The sequence below is a fragment of the Laetiporus sulphureus genome (assembly GCF_001632365.1).
Source record: "Laetiporus sulphureus 93-53 unplaced genomic scaffold LAESUscaffold_50, whole genome shotgun sequence".
NCBI lineage: Eukaryota > Fungi > Basidiomycota > Agaricomycetes > Polyporales > Laetiporaceae > Laetiporus > Laetiporus sulphureus.
In genome coordinates this window covers 231,451-243,875 of record NW_024468559.1, presented here as the reverse complement: position 1 = coordinate 243,875, position 12,425 = coordinate 231,451, and the positions used below count along the sequence as shown (strand labels likewise).

The 12,425-nt window shown below is 58.8% G+C and overlaps 5 protein-coding genes across 5 annotated transcripts; 1 reads left to right on the top strand and 4 right to left on the bottom strand.

The window, feature by feature from the left end:
• Nucleotides 1-549: 549 nt before the first annotated feature.
• LAESUDRAFT_730462 (PH-domain-containing protein) lies at nucleotides 550-3,026 on the bottom strand. The gene is made up of 4 exons (XM_040909836.1): nucleotides 2,821-3,026; nucleotides 2,426-2,720; nucleotides 1,727-2,350; nucleotides 550-1,604 (listed from the first exon to the last, which is right to left on the bottom strand). The coding sequence occupies exons 2-4, from the start codon at nucleotides 2,666-2,668 to the stop codon at nucleotides 1,029-1,031; spliced, it is 1,443 nt and encodes a 480-aa protein (XP_040760016.1). The 5' UTR covers nucleotides 2,669-2,720; nucleotides 2,821-3,026; the 3' UTR covers nucleotides 550-1,028.
• A 550-nt stretch (nucleotides 3,027-3,576) lies between these two features.
• On the top strand, nucleotides 3,577-4,205 carry LAESUDRAFT_763032 (acyl-CoA-binding protein; the record flags this gene model as incomplete). Its single annotated transcript, XM_040913187.1, has 5 exons — nucleotides 3,577-3,675; nucleotides 3,759-3,780; nucleotides 3,837-3,900; nucleotides 4,003-4,075; nucleotides 4,140-4,205. 5 exons carry the CDS (start codon nucleotides 3,577-3,579, stop codon nucleotides 4,203-4,205), a joined length of 324 nt encoding a protein of 107 aa, XP_040760015.1.
• Nucleotides 4,162-5,022, bottom strand: LAESUDRAFT_815467 (uncharacterized protein). The gene is made up of 4 exons (XM_040914691.1): nucleotides 4,752-5,022; nucleotides 4,640-4,701; nucleotides 4,364-4,580; nucleotides 4,162-4,314 (listed from the first exon to the last, which is right to left on the bottom strand). The coding sequence occupies exons 1-4, from the start codon at nucleotides 4,910-4,912 to the stop codon at nucleotides 4,260-4,262; spliced, it is 495 nt and encodes a 164-aa protein (XP_040760014.1). The 5' UTR covers nucleotides 4,913-5,022; the 3' UTR covers nucleotides 4,162-4,259.
• Nucleotides 5,023-5,142: 120 nt separating this feature from the next.
• On the bottom strand, nucleotides 5,143-8,893 carry LAESUDRAFT_730458 (galactose oxidase). Its single transcript, XM_040909835.1, has 3 exons — nucleotides 8,654-8,893; nucleotides 7,670-8,601; nucleotides 5,143-7,620 (listed from the first exon to the last, which is right to left on the bottom strand). Exons 1-3 carry the CDS (start codon nucleotides 8,731-8,733, stop codon nucleotides 5,465-5,467), a joined length of 3,168 nt encoding a protein of 1,055 aa, XP_040760013.1. The 5' UTR covers nucleotides 8,734-8,893; the 3' UTR covers nucleotides 5,143-5,464.
• Nucleotides 8,894-10,172: 1,279 nt separating this feature from the next.
• Nucleotides 10,173-12,113, bottom strand: LAESUDRAFT_662379 (glycoside hydrolase family 17 protein; the record flags this gene model as incomplete). Its single annotated transcript, XM_040904985.1, has 12 exons — nucleotides 10,173-10,209; nucleotides 10,273-10,298; nucleotides 10,363-10,407; nucleotides 10,467-10,529; nucleotides 10,592-10,654; nucleotides 10,709-10,858; nucleotides 10,914-11,103; nucleotides 11,165-11,337; nucleotides 11,393-11,437; nucleotides 11,494-11,537; nucleotides 11,588-11,870; nucleotides 12,000-12,113. The coding sequence occupies 12 exons, from the start codon at nucleotides 12,111-12,113 to the stop codon at nucleotides 10,173-10,175; spliced, it is 1,233 nt and encodes a 410-aa protein (XP_040760012.1).
• Nucleotides 12,114-12,425: the final 312 nt, after the last annotated feature.

Here is a 12,425-nt window from a genome sequence, read left to right as displayed (position 1 = left end):
GTGCCCGGCGCCCGTTCGCGTGTTGTCGCTGACTCTTCTGCCTGGCCACCGCACACGGGCGCTGACCACTGAGGGGCACCAACGAGAGGGGCGACACGCGAGACCGAGTAAGCTGCGCGGTGCGCTATCGCAGGGTGCTCGCTGGAGATAGGAAAAGCAGACCGCGACGGGTGGGGCAGACCTCGTGGGACTGGGACGGGCGGTCATGAGATAGCCCGATAAGTATATCGCCGCTGAGATCGGAGTGGATATCATGCGATTCCCAAGGCACCCGCCTCGGTCGCGACAGGTCTAGCCTAGACCGCGCGCGGTCAATTGCCCGCCTTGCTGGGAAGTAACATACCACAGTCCTGTGCCACAGCGCTTGTGCGAAAACCTCCGCCACGTTGCTCGCAGGAGTCGCCGTACAACCTTCATTCCGCACGACAGCACCGTGTCGCGAGACCACCTTCGTGTTCAGCGACCGAGTCAGCTGTGCACCGTTTGCTGATGTAGCTCCGGATGGAAGATGTCATACGCGCATCGGAGGGAAGAGAAGCCGGCGCTTAGGTAATTGATACTCGGACACCTCGCTCCTTGCAACCACACTATGCATAAGTCCATCATCTTCGAGCGGCCTCCTTCCGACGAACTCCAGTCCACGCGTGTCCCGCTAAGCAGTTATAGGACACCGACTGCTGGGAACACCTGTCCCCCTCGAGCAAGACAAGGATCGCCTCGTTTCATATCCTGTCAATGCGCGTGGCTAGAACTCGCCCCACCGTTGCTGATGCCGAGCCACTGCGCTCCACGACAAATTCCTCCCGTAACTGCTATCCCATTAGAGGTCGTGTCATAGTACTACAATACAGTCCACCTTCTCAGTTTCTCGGAACCAAAATGTCGCGATGCCCACGCGTCGTATCATATCGTATCATATCGTATCGTATCGCCCTCCTCGAGCGAGCGTCCCCGATCCGTCCTCTCGAAGCGGAGAAGCTGTGCTCCGCCAGAGATACACTCACTGCGTCCGAGCGAGCCCCAGCCCATCAAGATTGCCGTTCAGATGCCGCTTCCTGCCCCTGCAGCGCATGCTGCGGGGCTGCCCCAGCGCTCGCGAACATGCTCCCCCCGCTCAGACTCAGTCGTCTCGCAAACGAGTCTCGTCTCTTTCCCGCCGCTGCGTGGCCACTCGCCGCGCCATGTCCAGGCAGTGTGTTTCCACCCTGTGCATGATACTGATGGCCACCGTGTCCGTGGTTCTGCCCATAAACCTCCGCGTTCGGAGCACCAGCAGGCGCCCCGGCTGTCTTCGCTGGGTTAACAGCGGGACCGTCCCCGGGCACTACTCCCTGCCCCGATCGGCGAGCGATGAGCGCCCGCACTGCACTCAGCCACTTGATCTCCTCCTCCTCACTAGGCGCGCACAGCAGCAACGTCCGCTTGGTCGTCACGACCTTGAACGTGTGGCGTCCATCCACGCCGTTGTCCGCGCCCACCCCGCCCTGCGGAGGCGATGTGCTCGCTGGCACGGCCATACTTGGCGTGTGGCGGTGTGGCGGCAGGTCGTACTCGAGCGCGTCCAGGATCTGCGCAAGAGGCACTTCGCGGTGCGTCTTCGTGTCCTGGGAGATGCGACGTGATGTATCGGGCAGTGCAAGGAAGCAGGAGAAGGACATCGCGGACAGCATCGTAAGAGCAGTATTAATAGAGCGCCCATTGAGCCCGCAGAATGGAACGCACGTACCATGTGGCTCCGGGAATAGATGAGCTTCTCCCCGTTGAGCACGAACCAGCGTTTGTGCCAATTATGTCTTCGCGAACCGCATTTCATCAGATATCCGGATAGAATCGCCTTGGGCAAGTCCTTGGCTGTCCCGGACTGCCTTGCCGGATGTGGTTCGTGGCCAGCAGAAGCGTGTGTGGCAGCAGCAGGAGCGGGCCGTTCCCCGTCCTCTGAGTCAGAAGAGGTGAGGTGTTGCCCATGAGGCGACTGCGAGAGCCTCGAAGCGGCTGGTACGTGGGTGTTTCCGGCGTTCGTCGCCCTCGACGGACCATTGGTCTGCTCATGTGTGGTAGGGATCGGAACGGGAGCGGTGCCCGAGTTCTCGGTTGAAGTACTTAGAAGATTTATACGTGCGTCGCTGATAGCTTTTACCCATTCCTGCACTTCCTGAGGATTCTCCGCCTGGAGGTAGAACGTGCGCGTGGGCGAGACGAGCCCAAAAGTATTCGCATGCTTCTTCAGCAGCACGGGCGTGCACGAGTGCACGTCGGTCAGGTCGAGTAGACGCAGCAGTTTATACTCCGCGTTGGTCTTGTAGAACGCGAGGTGTGCAGGACGCAGGACGAACCAGCGCTTCTTCCACGTCTATACGTCAGATCGTGCGCGATATGCACCGCGTCAGTAGCAGGCACGCCATCGACTGCATCCAGGCACACTCACCTTCCTGCGCTCGCCCTTCTTCCAGAGATACCCGCTCATGAGCACGGTCTCATTGAGCGACCCGCGCTCTTTCGCGGTGACGTCTGCAGCGCGCCACCCGCCCTCCTCGTCCTCGTCCTCCTCGCTCTCCTCGCCCGCGGACGACCTGCGTTCCGCAATGGACGACAACGGTGGGTGCGGCGACGGGCTCGCGCCGAGCAGTGCACCGCTCGCGGACGCACTGGGCGCATCCGGCGAGAACATCGAGTCCGAGTCCGACTCGGTGCCCGACACGGGGCCAGGTGCTGCGGACTTCTGTACGCACAGATCCAGCGTCGACGTGCATGGGAGGTAAAAGTCAGCTGAGCTCCCGCGCACACAGGCATATAGGGTAATTATAGATGGGCAATACAGACCTTGGGGGGTAGCTTCGCGCGCACGGACAGCTTGCGCGTCACCTCGGATGGCGTGGGCGGTGGGGCGGAACGCGACATGACGTGGGTAGATGGATGCGATGGTATCGTCGTCAATGCGATGGGCGATGTCGATGGGGGCAACAGCAGCTGTCGCTCGAGCTCGAGCACAGAGAGCTTGGAGATGAGACGCGCCTCGACCAGCACGTCCGGTTGTCGCCAACCCTGTGCCACCGCTGATCAGGCGGAGCTCGGCGGAGTACGAATTTTCGTGCTGCGGTCATGAGCTTTGTGGCTGAAGTATGATGGCGCCGCCCGCCGCGTCGAGAACGCGCGATGCGGTCGATGGTCGTCAATCGGCTGTAGAAAGGTACGCGATTTTGACGATCCTGCGCTTGTTGCACGAGGATCGCGAGGAAGAGCCCCCGCATCGAGCGCGGAAGATTGCGACCCAATCTCGACGCCACCTGCCCAGCCAGCGCGGGCTTGCCGCCGTTGCGCACACAATCTCACACAAAGTCGACCGCTCGTCCGTCTCAGCGCGCAGTATATAGGCCTCGTCATGCGGAGCATAGCGCGAAGTCTGTCTTTATTCCCCATATCGTCCCCCTTCATAATGCTTACCCCAACTCTTCTTGACCCCAGGACGCGATAGCGGAAGATAAAACGGAGTCTGATGCTAGATGCCCCAGCCAAAGCTGTCTCTCTCTTTTCCACCTCTGATCTGACCATCCCCCGCACGGCCTCCACTGCCCAACCATGTCTGTCTCCGAGGCCAAGTTCGACAAGGCTGTCAAGATTGTGCAGGGCCTGCCCAAAGATGGGCCCGTGAAGCCCACACAGGATGACCAGCTTTACGTGAGTCCTTTGCTACATTTAGCCCGACATCCGTCCACGACGCGTGCATCTGACTCTTGCCTGCCCGCCGTGCGGCGTCGAAGTTCTACAAGTACTACAAGCAAGGTGCGCATCTCTCCGCGTCGGGACATGTCAGCTGCTGATTGCATGCACCGAAAAAGCCACCATCGGAGACATCAACACTCCGCGTCCTGGATTACTTGATTTCGTGGGCAAGGCGAAATGGTGAGACTGATATGGCACCGCCCCCTCCTGATGCATCGGGCTTCTCCGCCACCTCGAACCGCGTCCGTGCTCCGATGTCCAGCGTGCTGATGCCTCGTGCAGGGATGCGTGGAAGTCGGTCGAGGGCACTTCCAAGGAGGAGTCGCGAACAAAATACGTCGAGAGGCTGCTCGAGGTGCGTGTGGTCCCTTACTCGGCTGGACGTGCCTCGTGTACTAAAAAGTGCCGCGATGGCGTAGATTCTGCGGGCGGCGACGGACGAGGATTCGAAGAAGTACATTGCAGAGATCGAAGCTGCGGCGTAAAGTCATCTGTGCATGCCATCGAGCGCAATTGTTCCCCAGCAAATCCGGGGTGTATCACCATGACTCCTTGATGAAGTCCCTGACCGCAGAGCTCAGGTGATGTGATGAACTGTCCATGTCAGGTCTTACAAAGGCCGCAAATATCATGCAATACATACGCGATGTGGTTGTGATGTAGTGCGCGCGCCCCGAGTGCGCGTTCCGGGGAGCGCAGATCGGGAGCGAGGCTGTGGCCCTTCCATGACGGGTGGAACGAGGCGCGCACAATAATACCAAGGCCCCTGACCTGACGCGACCGTGTCGAGCGTTGATTTGGGGCGCCTCTCATGGGCTGCTTCCCGAGCGCTCCGATACGGAGGAAACTGTCACTGCTCCCTGATGCGTGGCGGCCAATCAGCGCACCCACATCACGCTGACGCAACCAAGGTTCGTACTCCGCAGCAGGTCTAGTGCACGCCCGAGCAAGGATGCAGGACTGGGAGAGACCCCGCGCACTCTACCCCGAGTAAATTTGTTCCTCCCGACCTTGATCGGACGCCTGCGCACCGCCCTGCGTCTATCGCCCGCGTCCGTGATGGCGCACATTCCAGCGCGTGCAATGATGGCAGCGTGCGCGCTACGCCCGAGATTGCGGGCAGATTGACTTGCACGGCGAACGTGGAGGGGCGTTTCGACGCAAGGATTCGTGGATCGCGGCGTTCTCGCATGCAGCGCCTCTTCGAAGCCACCTCAGGGTCTTCTAACCGTCGGGGTCGGCGCTTCCTCTTCCCCGGTCACGAACTCTACCACCACGAGCGAGCTCGTGATCAATTGCACCGCACTGAGGGAAGTTTCGTTCAGAATAGTCCACTGCAATTGAGTTTCAGGCATCGACGTCAGCAGGGCCTTTTTGCCTGCATCCTCGTGCATAAGCTTAGCTCCGACTGCCGCCGCTAGATCTCCGTACTGCTAGCTACAAAATATATTTCAAGTGCTTCTGGCCTACGCTACATCAGCAGTCGTACAACATTCGGCAGCTCCGCCCGGAGACTCAGGCGTGTGTGAAATCGTGAAAACATCGTTAGAAGCAGACAAACATCGTGTCTCGTGAGCATCGTGAAGCGTGAGCAGTAAATAGCGCATTTAACAAAACGGGCAGAAAGCGTCCGTAGCATAACTTATCCCCAAGGAGGTCTAATGGACGACGCACTTGCAAGATATACCACAGATGCAACATGGGGAAGTGGGGTCAGGTCCAGTTTTCTACAATGCAACGATCCTCATGGAGTAGATGCAGAGCCTGACGATCGGCTCGTTCTGTGGTCGGGGTTGGCGACAAAGAGTGACGGCTTAGGCGCGACGCCATACACGCTTGCCCGCTCCTTCCTAGGAGAGGCCGACAGTGGCGGCCGCTCAGGCTGCACATCCTGCGACACCCGTCGCTCGTATGCCTGTACGCGCGCCGCCACCTGTCCCACTGACGGCCGCCGTGGCGAGCTGACCTTTGAAGACGCCGGCGGCGACGGGAAACTCGCTATAGAGGCCAATGTTCGCAACGGCGAAATTTGTTCCGGCGACTCCAACGCCTGCGACTCTGCGCTCCCACGCGACGAATGTGAAACGACATGTGCGAGTGAGGGCGAGTGTACGTCGACGTCAATCTCGCTATCCGCGCTGTGCCCGCTTGAATGCAAGCTCGTTGTACTCCGCTGCACAATGTCCATCGTCCGTCCCATCTTGTCGATCATGTCCGAGTTGGCTGTCTTCGCCGTCTGCAGCGACGACGCAGAGCGCCCGTGCTGCGTAGTCGAGTACGGTTGCTCTCTTCTACTCAGGTCTTCTGGCCCTTTCTGGCCCTCTACAGGAGCATCGCCCTCCCGCGCTTGGTTGGACCCTGTCGACTCCTCAATGGCAATGAGCCGCGGCGGTGGGTTCGGGTCGCGGATCTCGAGCGGCCGCGATGCCCTGCTCGCATCACTTGCGTGGCGATCGAGCAGGGGCGTCTTCGCGAAGCGCGTCCACCAGCTGTTCGAGCGCCGCATCGGCACGGCCGGCGGCGACGGACTTGCGTCGAGGATCGACGACCGCCGCGCACGCGGGGAGCGCGCCATCTCGAGCGAGCTGTACGAAGGATTCGGGGTGGAGGAGGAAGGCGCGGGCGCGAATGGTGTCGTGGTGCTGTGTGATGCGGAGGATACTGTGGCGCTGGACAGGGTGGGCACGGACGGACGCTCGGAGACGGGCGACAAACGTGTCAGGTCAACGGTGCCGGCCGTGGCGCGCATGAACGAGTACGGACGCGGCGGGGGGTCGTTGAGAGAGGGAACCTTCCGCTCCGTGATGTCCGCATCATCATACGGCTCTTCGTACGCTCCTGGGGCCGGAAGCTCTTCAATCTCATACTCATCAAGCGGGTCCTCGTAATGCGAGTACGACGACCGCGTCGTCGCATACGACGCTTGCCGCCTACCCTTCGGTCTGCGCGGCGCTGCACCCGCCCCCTCGCCCATCAGCGCCGCGTCGTCCGCATACGGCTCGTGCATGCGCTCCTTCTCCCACCAGCTTCTCGCCGATCGCGATCCCCCGCTCGGCTCGCGCGAGCGCACTGCGGCGTACGCGAGCACCGTGCCCCCCACCGAGCGCAGCGATGCGAGCGACTCGTGCATCACGCTGCTCCACGTCGGCCGGCGCGGGTGCGAGCTCCACGAGGACTGCCCCGCGCTCGCGTCCCGCGCGTGCCACGGCGAGTCGAAATGCCGCGTGTCCTCGTCGGCTAGCATGTCACGCCGTGCGTGCTGAGAATCGGACATGAGCCCGGGGACGAGCAGTCCAAGAGTACTCCTAACGCTCTGCACGACGGGGAGGCCGCCCTTCGCCCGACTGCCAGCCATCGGGACATCTCCGTGCGCATCGGTCGCATGGTCTTCGTCGGTCACGGAGAGCACATGGAAGCTCTCCTGCGTGCGCTGCCGCTTCACGTACCAGGCGGCGGCGATCGCGCCTATGATCAGCCCCACGACGCCGATGACTGTGCCCAACACGATGCCGGAGGATTTGTGCGAAGAGATTATGCTGCCGGTCGCTGAGCTGCCAGCACCTGAGGCAGAGCTTGAACCTGACCCTGAACCGGAGCTGCTCCCACTAGACCCTGAACCCGAACCACCACTGCTGGCACTACTTCCGCTGGCGCTCCCAGAGCCAGAGGCAGTAAAAGTAGGTCTTGCACTAGTGCCGGCCGACGTTGAGCCTGTTTGACCGGAACTTGGAGATCCGGTGCCAGTGGTACCAGTATATGTATATGTGGGACGATCACCAGATAAGGTAGTGGTAGTGGGACTTGTTACAGCAGGGGCTGGCGTATAGCTTGATATCCAGGCGCTACTTGAAAAGTCAAAGTACTGCAACGCGACGGGCGCAGGTCCATTCGTCTCATATCCTATCTGCCATCAAACGATATGCTGACCTCGGACATAGTAGATACTCACCGAATCCAAAGAGGACCTCTGAGCCCAGTGCCACCGCAAAGTGATCCCTGCGCGCGCCCATCTCCGATAATGCTGAGACCTCGCTCCACACCATTGGGCTCTGCGTCGTGTCCAGCACCCAGCCATCGCTGTAGGATATCGTCAGATCTGCGTCCGCACCGCCCTGCAGCACGACTTTCTGTCCATCTACTAGCGTCGCCGCAAAACCGCGCCGAGAGTTCGGAAGTGTTGAACTCGACACGGAGACCGAGCTCCAGCTCGAGGTAGAGTCCGTGGTATCAAGCGCCCAGATAGTGTCAAACGCGACTAACGCTCCGCTGGAGTAGTCATAGCCACCGAACACGATCATCCGCCCGTCAGATAAAACCACACATTGGTGCCCATAGATCGCCGGAGGTCCGTTAGAAGACGGCAGCGCGGTGAACGACGGCACGCTTGGGTTGAAAACATAGTGCGTTGAGAAGGCCTCCCCGGACCCATCTGACTTCAGTCCTCCGACGATGTAGACTTTACCGCCCGTCGCGCATGCAGAGTGGTACATACGCCGGAGCGGCTCGTCAGCCCACGATGTCGCCTCGTTATCCCACACTGGCGATGAGACGTCCTTGATGCTGACAAGCACTGCTGAGTCCGCGGCCTCCGGGTGGGCGTTTGAGTCGGAGCCGAGCTCTCCGCCAAATAAGAACATGTACGTAGTGTTCAGCGGCGACATGGTATGCCACGCGACGGACGGGTCTTGAGGCGAAGAGCAGTTGTCACAACCGCTGATGTAACTCCATGGAGGCGCGGAGAGGTTGAACGAAGTCGTGAGGGACAGCACGAGCATGTCATTATTTGTCGGCGCGGATGAGTAGGCATACTCATTATACTGGTCCGCCCGGCCGCCGTGCACGAAGAGCACGTTCTCTACGAGAGCCACGGCTTGTCCCCACCTGTTCGCGCCGCGTCACGTCAGCTTTCACGGCCTGGAGGCGATCCACTCACCTAGGGATGGCCGTGTATGCTGCGCAGTCGTGCAGGAGCGCGAGGATAGTAAGGGCGCGCAGGACGGCCGAGCGGGACATGGGTCAAATCCTCTAAGCAGTTGGGCATACAAAGTGGTCGTTAAGATAATAATGATATAGTGGCAAGTCGTTGGAGGGGTCGTGACGATCGAGAGTAGCGGAGACCCGAGCCTGGAGTGAAGCTCAAGCTGGAGTGGGGTCCAAGACTCTGTGGCCCTTATTTGGGCCTGTTACGATCAAATCAACAAATCATAGGCACAGGCCGACGCACGGCCATCTAATCTTATCGCCCTAGAGATCGCGAGGGCGCAGACTCAAATCCCGCAAGGCGCACACCTCTTCTCCTATGCATGCTTGCCATCTGAATCATTGTCGACTGAAATTGATCAGGCTCAACTCGCGCCCATCGAGAATTCGGGTCTTTGCTAAGGACCTACCGGTTAAATGCAAGAATCGCCGTCATCCAAATCTGCCGCTAAGCTTCAAGCTTCACCCGCGTAGTCGCAGAAACAACGCGTCAGGGGCTCTCAGTCATCGACGACGGGTAGAGTTCTGATCGTCAGCGGAGAGCTGAAAACAAGGCTCTTGGAGCTTCATAATGAATTACTAGGAAGGCACAGTAGGTTTATTAGTCGAAAGCGACAGTTATGCATATGATTTCGAGACTTCCAGATGTAGTTCGCTGAATTAGCAGACGGCAGGTATCGTCGAGTGGCGTGCCCAACACAAGCTGAGCATAAGAGCGTGACCACGGATTTGTGAGGGGAGAAAGCGTGAACTCCGTCCGCCAAGACGGGAGGGCCACCTTATATGTGTGTGACGCCGCCAAAATATTAAAAACTCTTCACGGGCGCACGCAGACAGAACCTTAACTTGTGAAGGGACAGCTGTGATCTTTGGAAGTAGCGCCTGCGTTAGGAAAATCAAGAAGTCAAAAAGGAAAGTGACCTGCCAAATGTAGAATTGGAGCGTCGCTCAAGCTTTCACTCCTGCTAGTGAGATCATCGATCCAATTTCCAATTAAGTAAGAACGTTAATTAGCGCCAAGGTAACCTGCACACGCCGTCGATCACAGAAAGAAGGAACGCCGTCATGTCCTCTTCCAGCCTGTGCTCCATATGCATACACGGAGCTTACATAGCATCCATAGCAACACCTCAGTGCTACGTAACCTGGATACTCTCCCATAACGACATTCGTGAGGCAGGACCGCCATGTACAATTCGCAACCGGGATGGCGAGTGCGCGTCTGTGACAATACAGGCAGGCTGGTATCAAAACTACTACTAGGGGAGGAGAATACGAAAGTACTCTTTATTCGTGAGTGAAGTACGAGGGTCCCAGCCTCGAAGCGTCCAATACATAGATGTAACTGAGAATATAGAGTATAAAGTCCGGGCTTGCTGTAAGCTGAGATACGGTCCAGAGGGCGACCGATGAAGCGGCGCTAACGATTTGGCCGCAAATGTTCGTGTCTTTTAAGACGTTAAAAAGGTAGACTAACAGTCGGGTATCTCAATGGGCTTGAGCGTTCGGCTAATAAGAAAATAGTAGCTAGAATTCAGCGAGTTGCACAGAGGATCGTGCTCAGCGACTCACTTATCGTAGAACAGGCCCCATGATCCCTATGAATGCAACAGTCATCAGTTCATGTACCGCCGGCGCGCCTGCACAGGGACATCAACGCACCTCGACACCACCATACAACTCCTTCTGCCAATCCTCGTCAGCGAACTGCAAGGTGTCGACCAAGTCTCGTCAGCATTCTCTAGCTTCAATCCGAAGAAACGCACCTCGAAGTAGAAGTACTCCGTGCCGTTCTGATTCGACTCGCACACGAAAGTCTTGAGGAATTCCTGCACGACATAGCATCAGCCTCCATACCTCCTCAAGGGCTAAATGGCAACGTTCTGCATACCTCCAGGTTTGCCGCCGACGCGATCGAAGGCCCATTACTTTCGTTGGACACATCTGCCGAGCTCTGACCGTACCCACCAAGTCAGCAGAGAACTAAGAAATGACAATAAAGACGCACCGAAGGCCAGCCCGTCTCGCCGATCGCCATGGTAGGCCTGTTTGCAAGCTGATCCGCCGCGTACACGTTCGTCTCCTCGAAGAAGGTGTACGTCCATCCAGCCGCTTGGTCGATGGACACGTTCGCGAACCACGCATGGACGTTAGACAGCTGCAAGGCGTCAGTGCTCTATTATCAGCCCGAGTGAAGACCAGGAAATGCGTACGCCAAAGTCCACAGCCTCGAGCACCTCCGTGTTGAAGTACGCGCCCGCATCAGAGGTGCCGACCGGGATACTGTACCCGAGGCTCTGGATCTGCGTCTTCATGTCCGTGATGTTTGAAATGAGGAGCTGCGCGCCCTGGTCACCGACCGCGTCATTCGCGTCGTCGCCGCCGTCATTCGCGCCGAGGTAGCTGTACACGCCGACCGTTAGCGCAATCTCGTTGGCATATGGCCATGGGAGTAGATACACACTCGAGGATGAACTCGTTCCCGACCGCCACGCCACCGACATGGTCCACGCCGTACGTCTTGAGCGCGTCGATGATCGTGTCGCGCTGCTCGCTGTATGCGGTCGCGTTGGTCGGAACGTTGTAGTCTGCGAGCCAGACGGTCATGTTGACTTTGGTCTGCTTGATCGCTTCGAGCTGCGGGAATGCGGTTGGATGGCCACGCGACGAAGGATCAAGAGAAAAGACTTACAACGAGCGCGGACTGATTGCAGTCGGCGCCATACAGGCGCACACGCTGTGGTAGTAGACCGAGTTGAATGCTGAAGAGTCAAAGGAGTAACAGCCACATACCGAGGTCAGTTGTGAAATAAGCTGGATATCTTCAATCACGGCAGCTGGAATCTCGTAAAATTCTGCTGAACGAGAGCAACGCTCGCGCACTTACCGAGCGAGTTGCCGCATGACGGGAGTTGCGACTTGTCTGGTGTGTAAGCGAGGCCATAGAACGAGCGGTGGAGGTTCGGGTCGGCGATGAACGTGCTGGGGTCGTCCGGGTTGGTCTGCCTGACTACGCCATAGGGACCGACGGCATAGCCAGCAGTGGAGTTGCCTTGCGACTTGGAAACGGAGGAGGCACTTGAAGAGTGGCGGTGCTGCCGAGAGACGACGACGCCCACGACGACGCCAATAACAATGCACGCGGCGATCGTCAGGAGCAGGCTGATCATCTGCGGGTTTGCCAATGAAATTGAATTAGACGGATAGACCCATCAGTCAGAATCGGGTACGCGTGCAGAGGCTGCGCGCGCAGTAACGAGCGTGGGCGCTGTTGGGTGTATATATAGACGGATACTCACGATAAACCGCGACTTGCGCTCTGCTTTCTGCTGCTTCTCGAGCCACTGACTGCCAGTGCTGAACGGGGCTCCGTCATCAATGTTGCTGTACGCTTCTCGGGACTGGCCGGGCATCTTCTCGGACTGGGGTGCAAGGGGAGTGGCGGAGTCGGGATGGGCGAAGCTGGGTGTGGATGCGTAAGGATCGTCGGCGCCGGATAGGCTGTTGGGTGTCTGCGGGCAGAGGTTAGGATGCGGGAGTGGGGGTCGGTCGTCGTATAAGAAGACTGACGGGAAGAGCGTCGGCTGCGAAGCGCGCCTGCACCCGATCTGGGATGGGCTGTTGGTAGGCTGGGTACGCCATTTTTCCTGAACTTGGCGAACGTCTGCGACGCTTCTTGGACGTCGGAGGAGACGGTGGCGGGGACGGAGAGCACGACGAACGCA

Bases quoted from the DNA above. Each gene is read 5' to 3' on its own strand.
- LAESUDRAFT_730462 (XM_040909836.1), bottom strand. From the start codon at position 2,668: ATGTTCTCGCCGGATGCGCCCAGTGCGTCCGCGAGCGGTGCACTGCTC. The intron at 2,351-2,425 runs GTGAGTGTGCCT...TCTGACGTATAG, and splicing joins AGAAGGGCGAGCGCAGGAAG to ACGTGGAAGAAGCGCTGGTT. The intron at 1,605-1,726 runs GTACGTGCGTTC...CGCATCTCCCAG, and splicing joins TCTATTCCCGGAGCCACATG to GACACGAAGACGCACCGCGA.
- LAESUDRAFT_815467 (XM_040914691.1), bottom strand. From the start codon at position 4,912: ATGCGAGAACGCCGCGATCCACGAATCCTTGCGTCGAAACGCCCCTCC. The intron at 4,702-4,751 runs GTGCGCAGGCGT...TACTCGGGGTAG, and splicing joins CGGGCGATAGACGCAGGGCG to AGTGCGCGGGGTCTCTCCCA. The intron at 4,315-4,363 runs GTATGTATTGCA...TGACATGGACAG, and splicing joins CTACATCACAACCACATCGC to TTCATCACATCACCTGAGCT.
- LAESUDRAFT_730458 (XM_040909835.1), bottom strand. From the start codon at position 8,733: ATGTCCCGCTCGGCCGTCCTGCGCGCCCTTACTATCCTCGCGCTCCTG. The intron at 8,602-8,653 runs GTGAGTGGATCG...CGGCGCGAACAG, and splicing joins GCATACACGGCCATCCCTAG to GTGGGGACAAGCCGTGGCTC. The intron at 7,621-7,669 runs GTGAGTATCTAC...GATGGCAGATAG, and splicing joins AGAGGTCCTCTTTGGATTCG to GATATGAGACGAATGGACCT.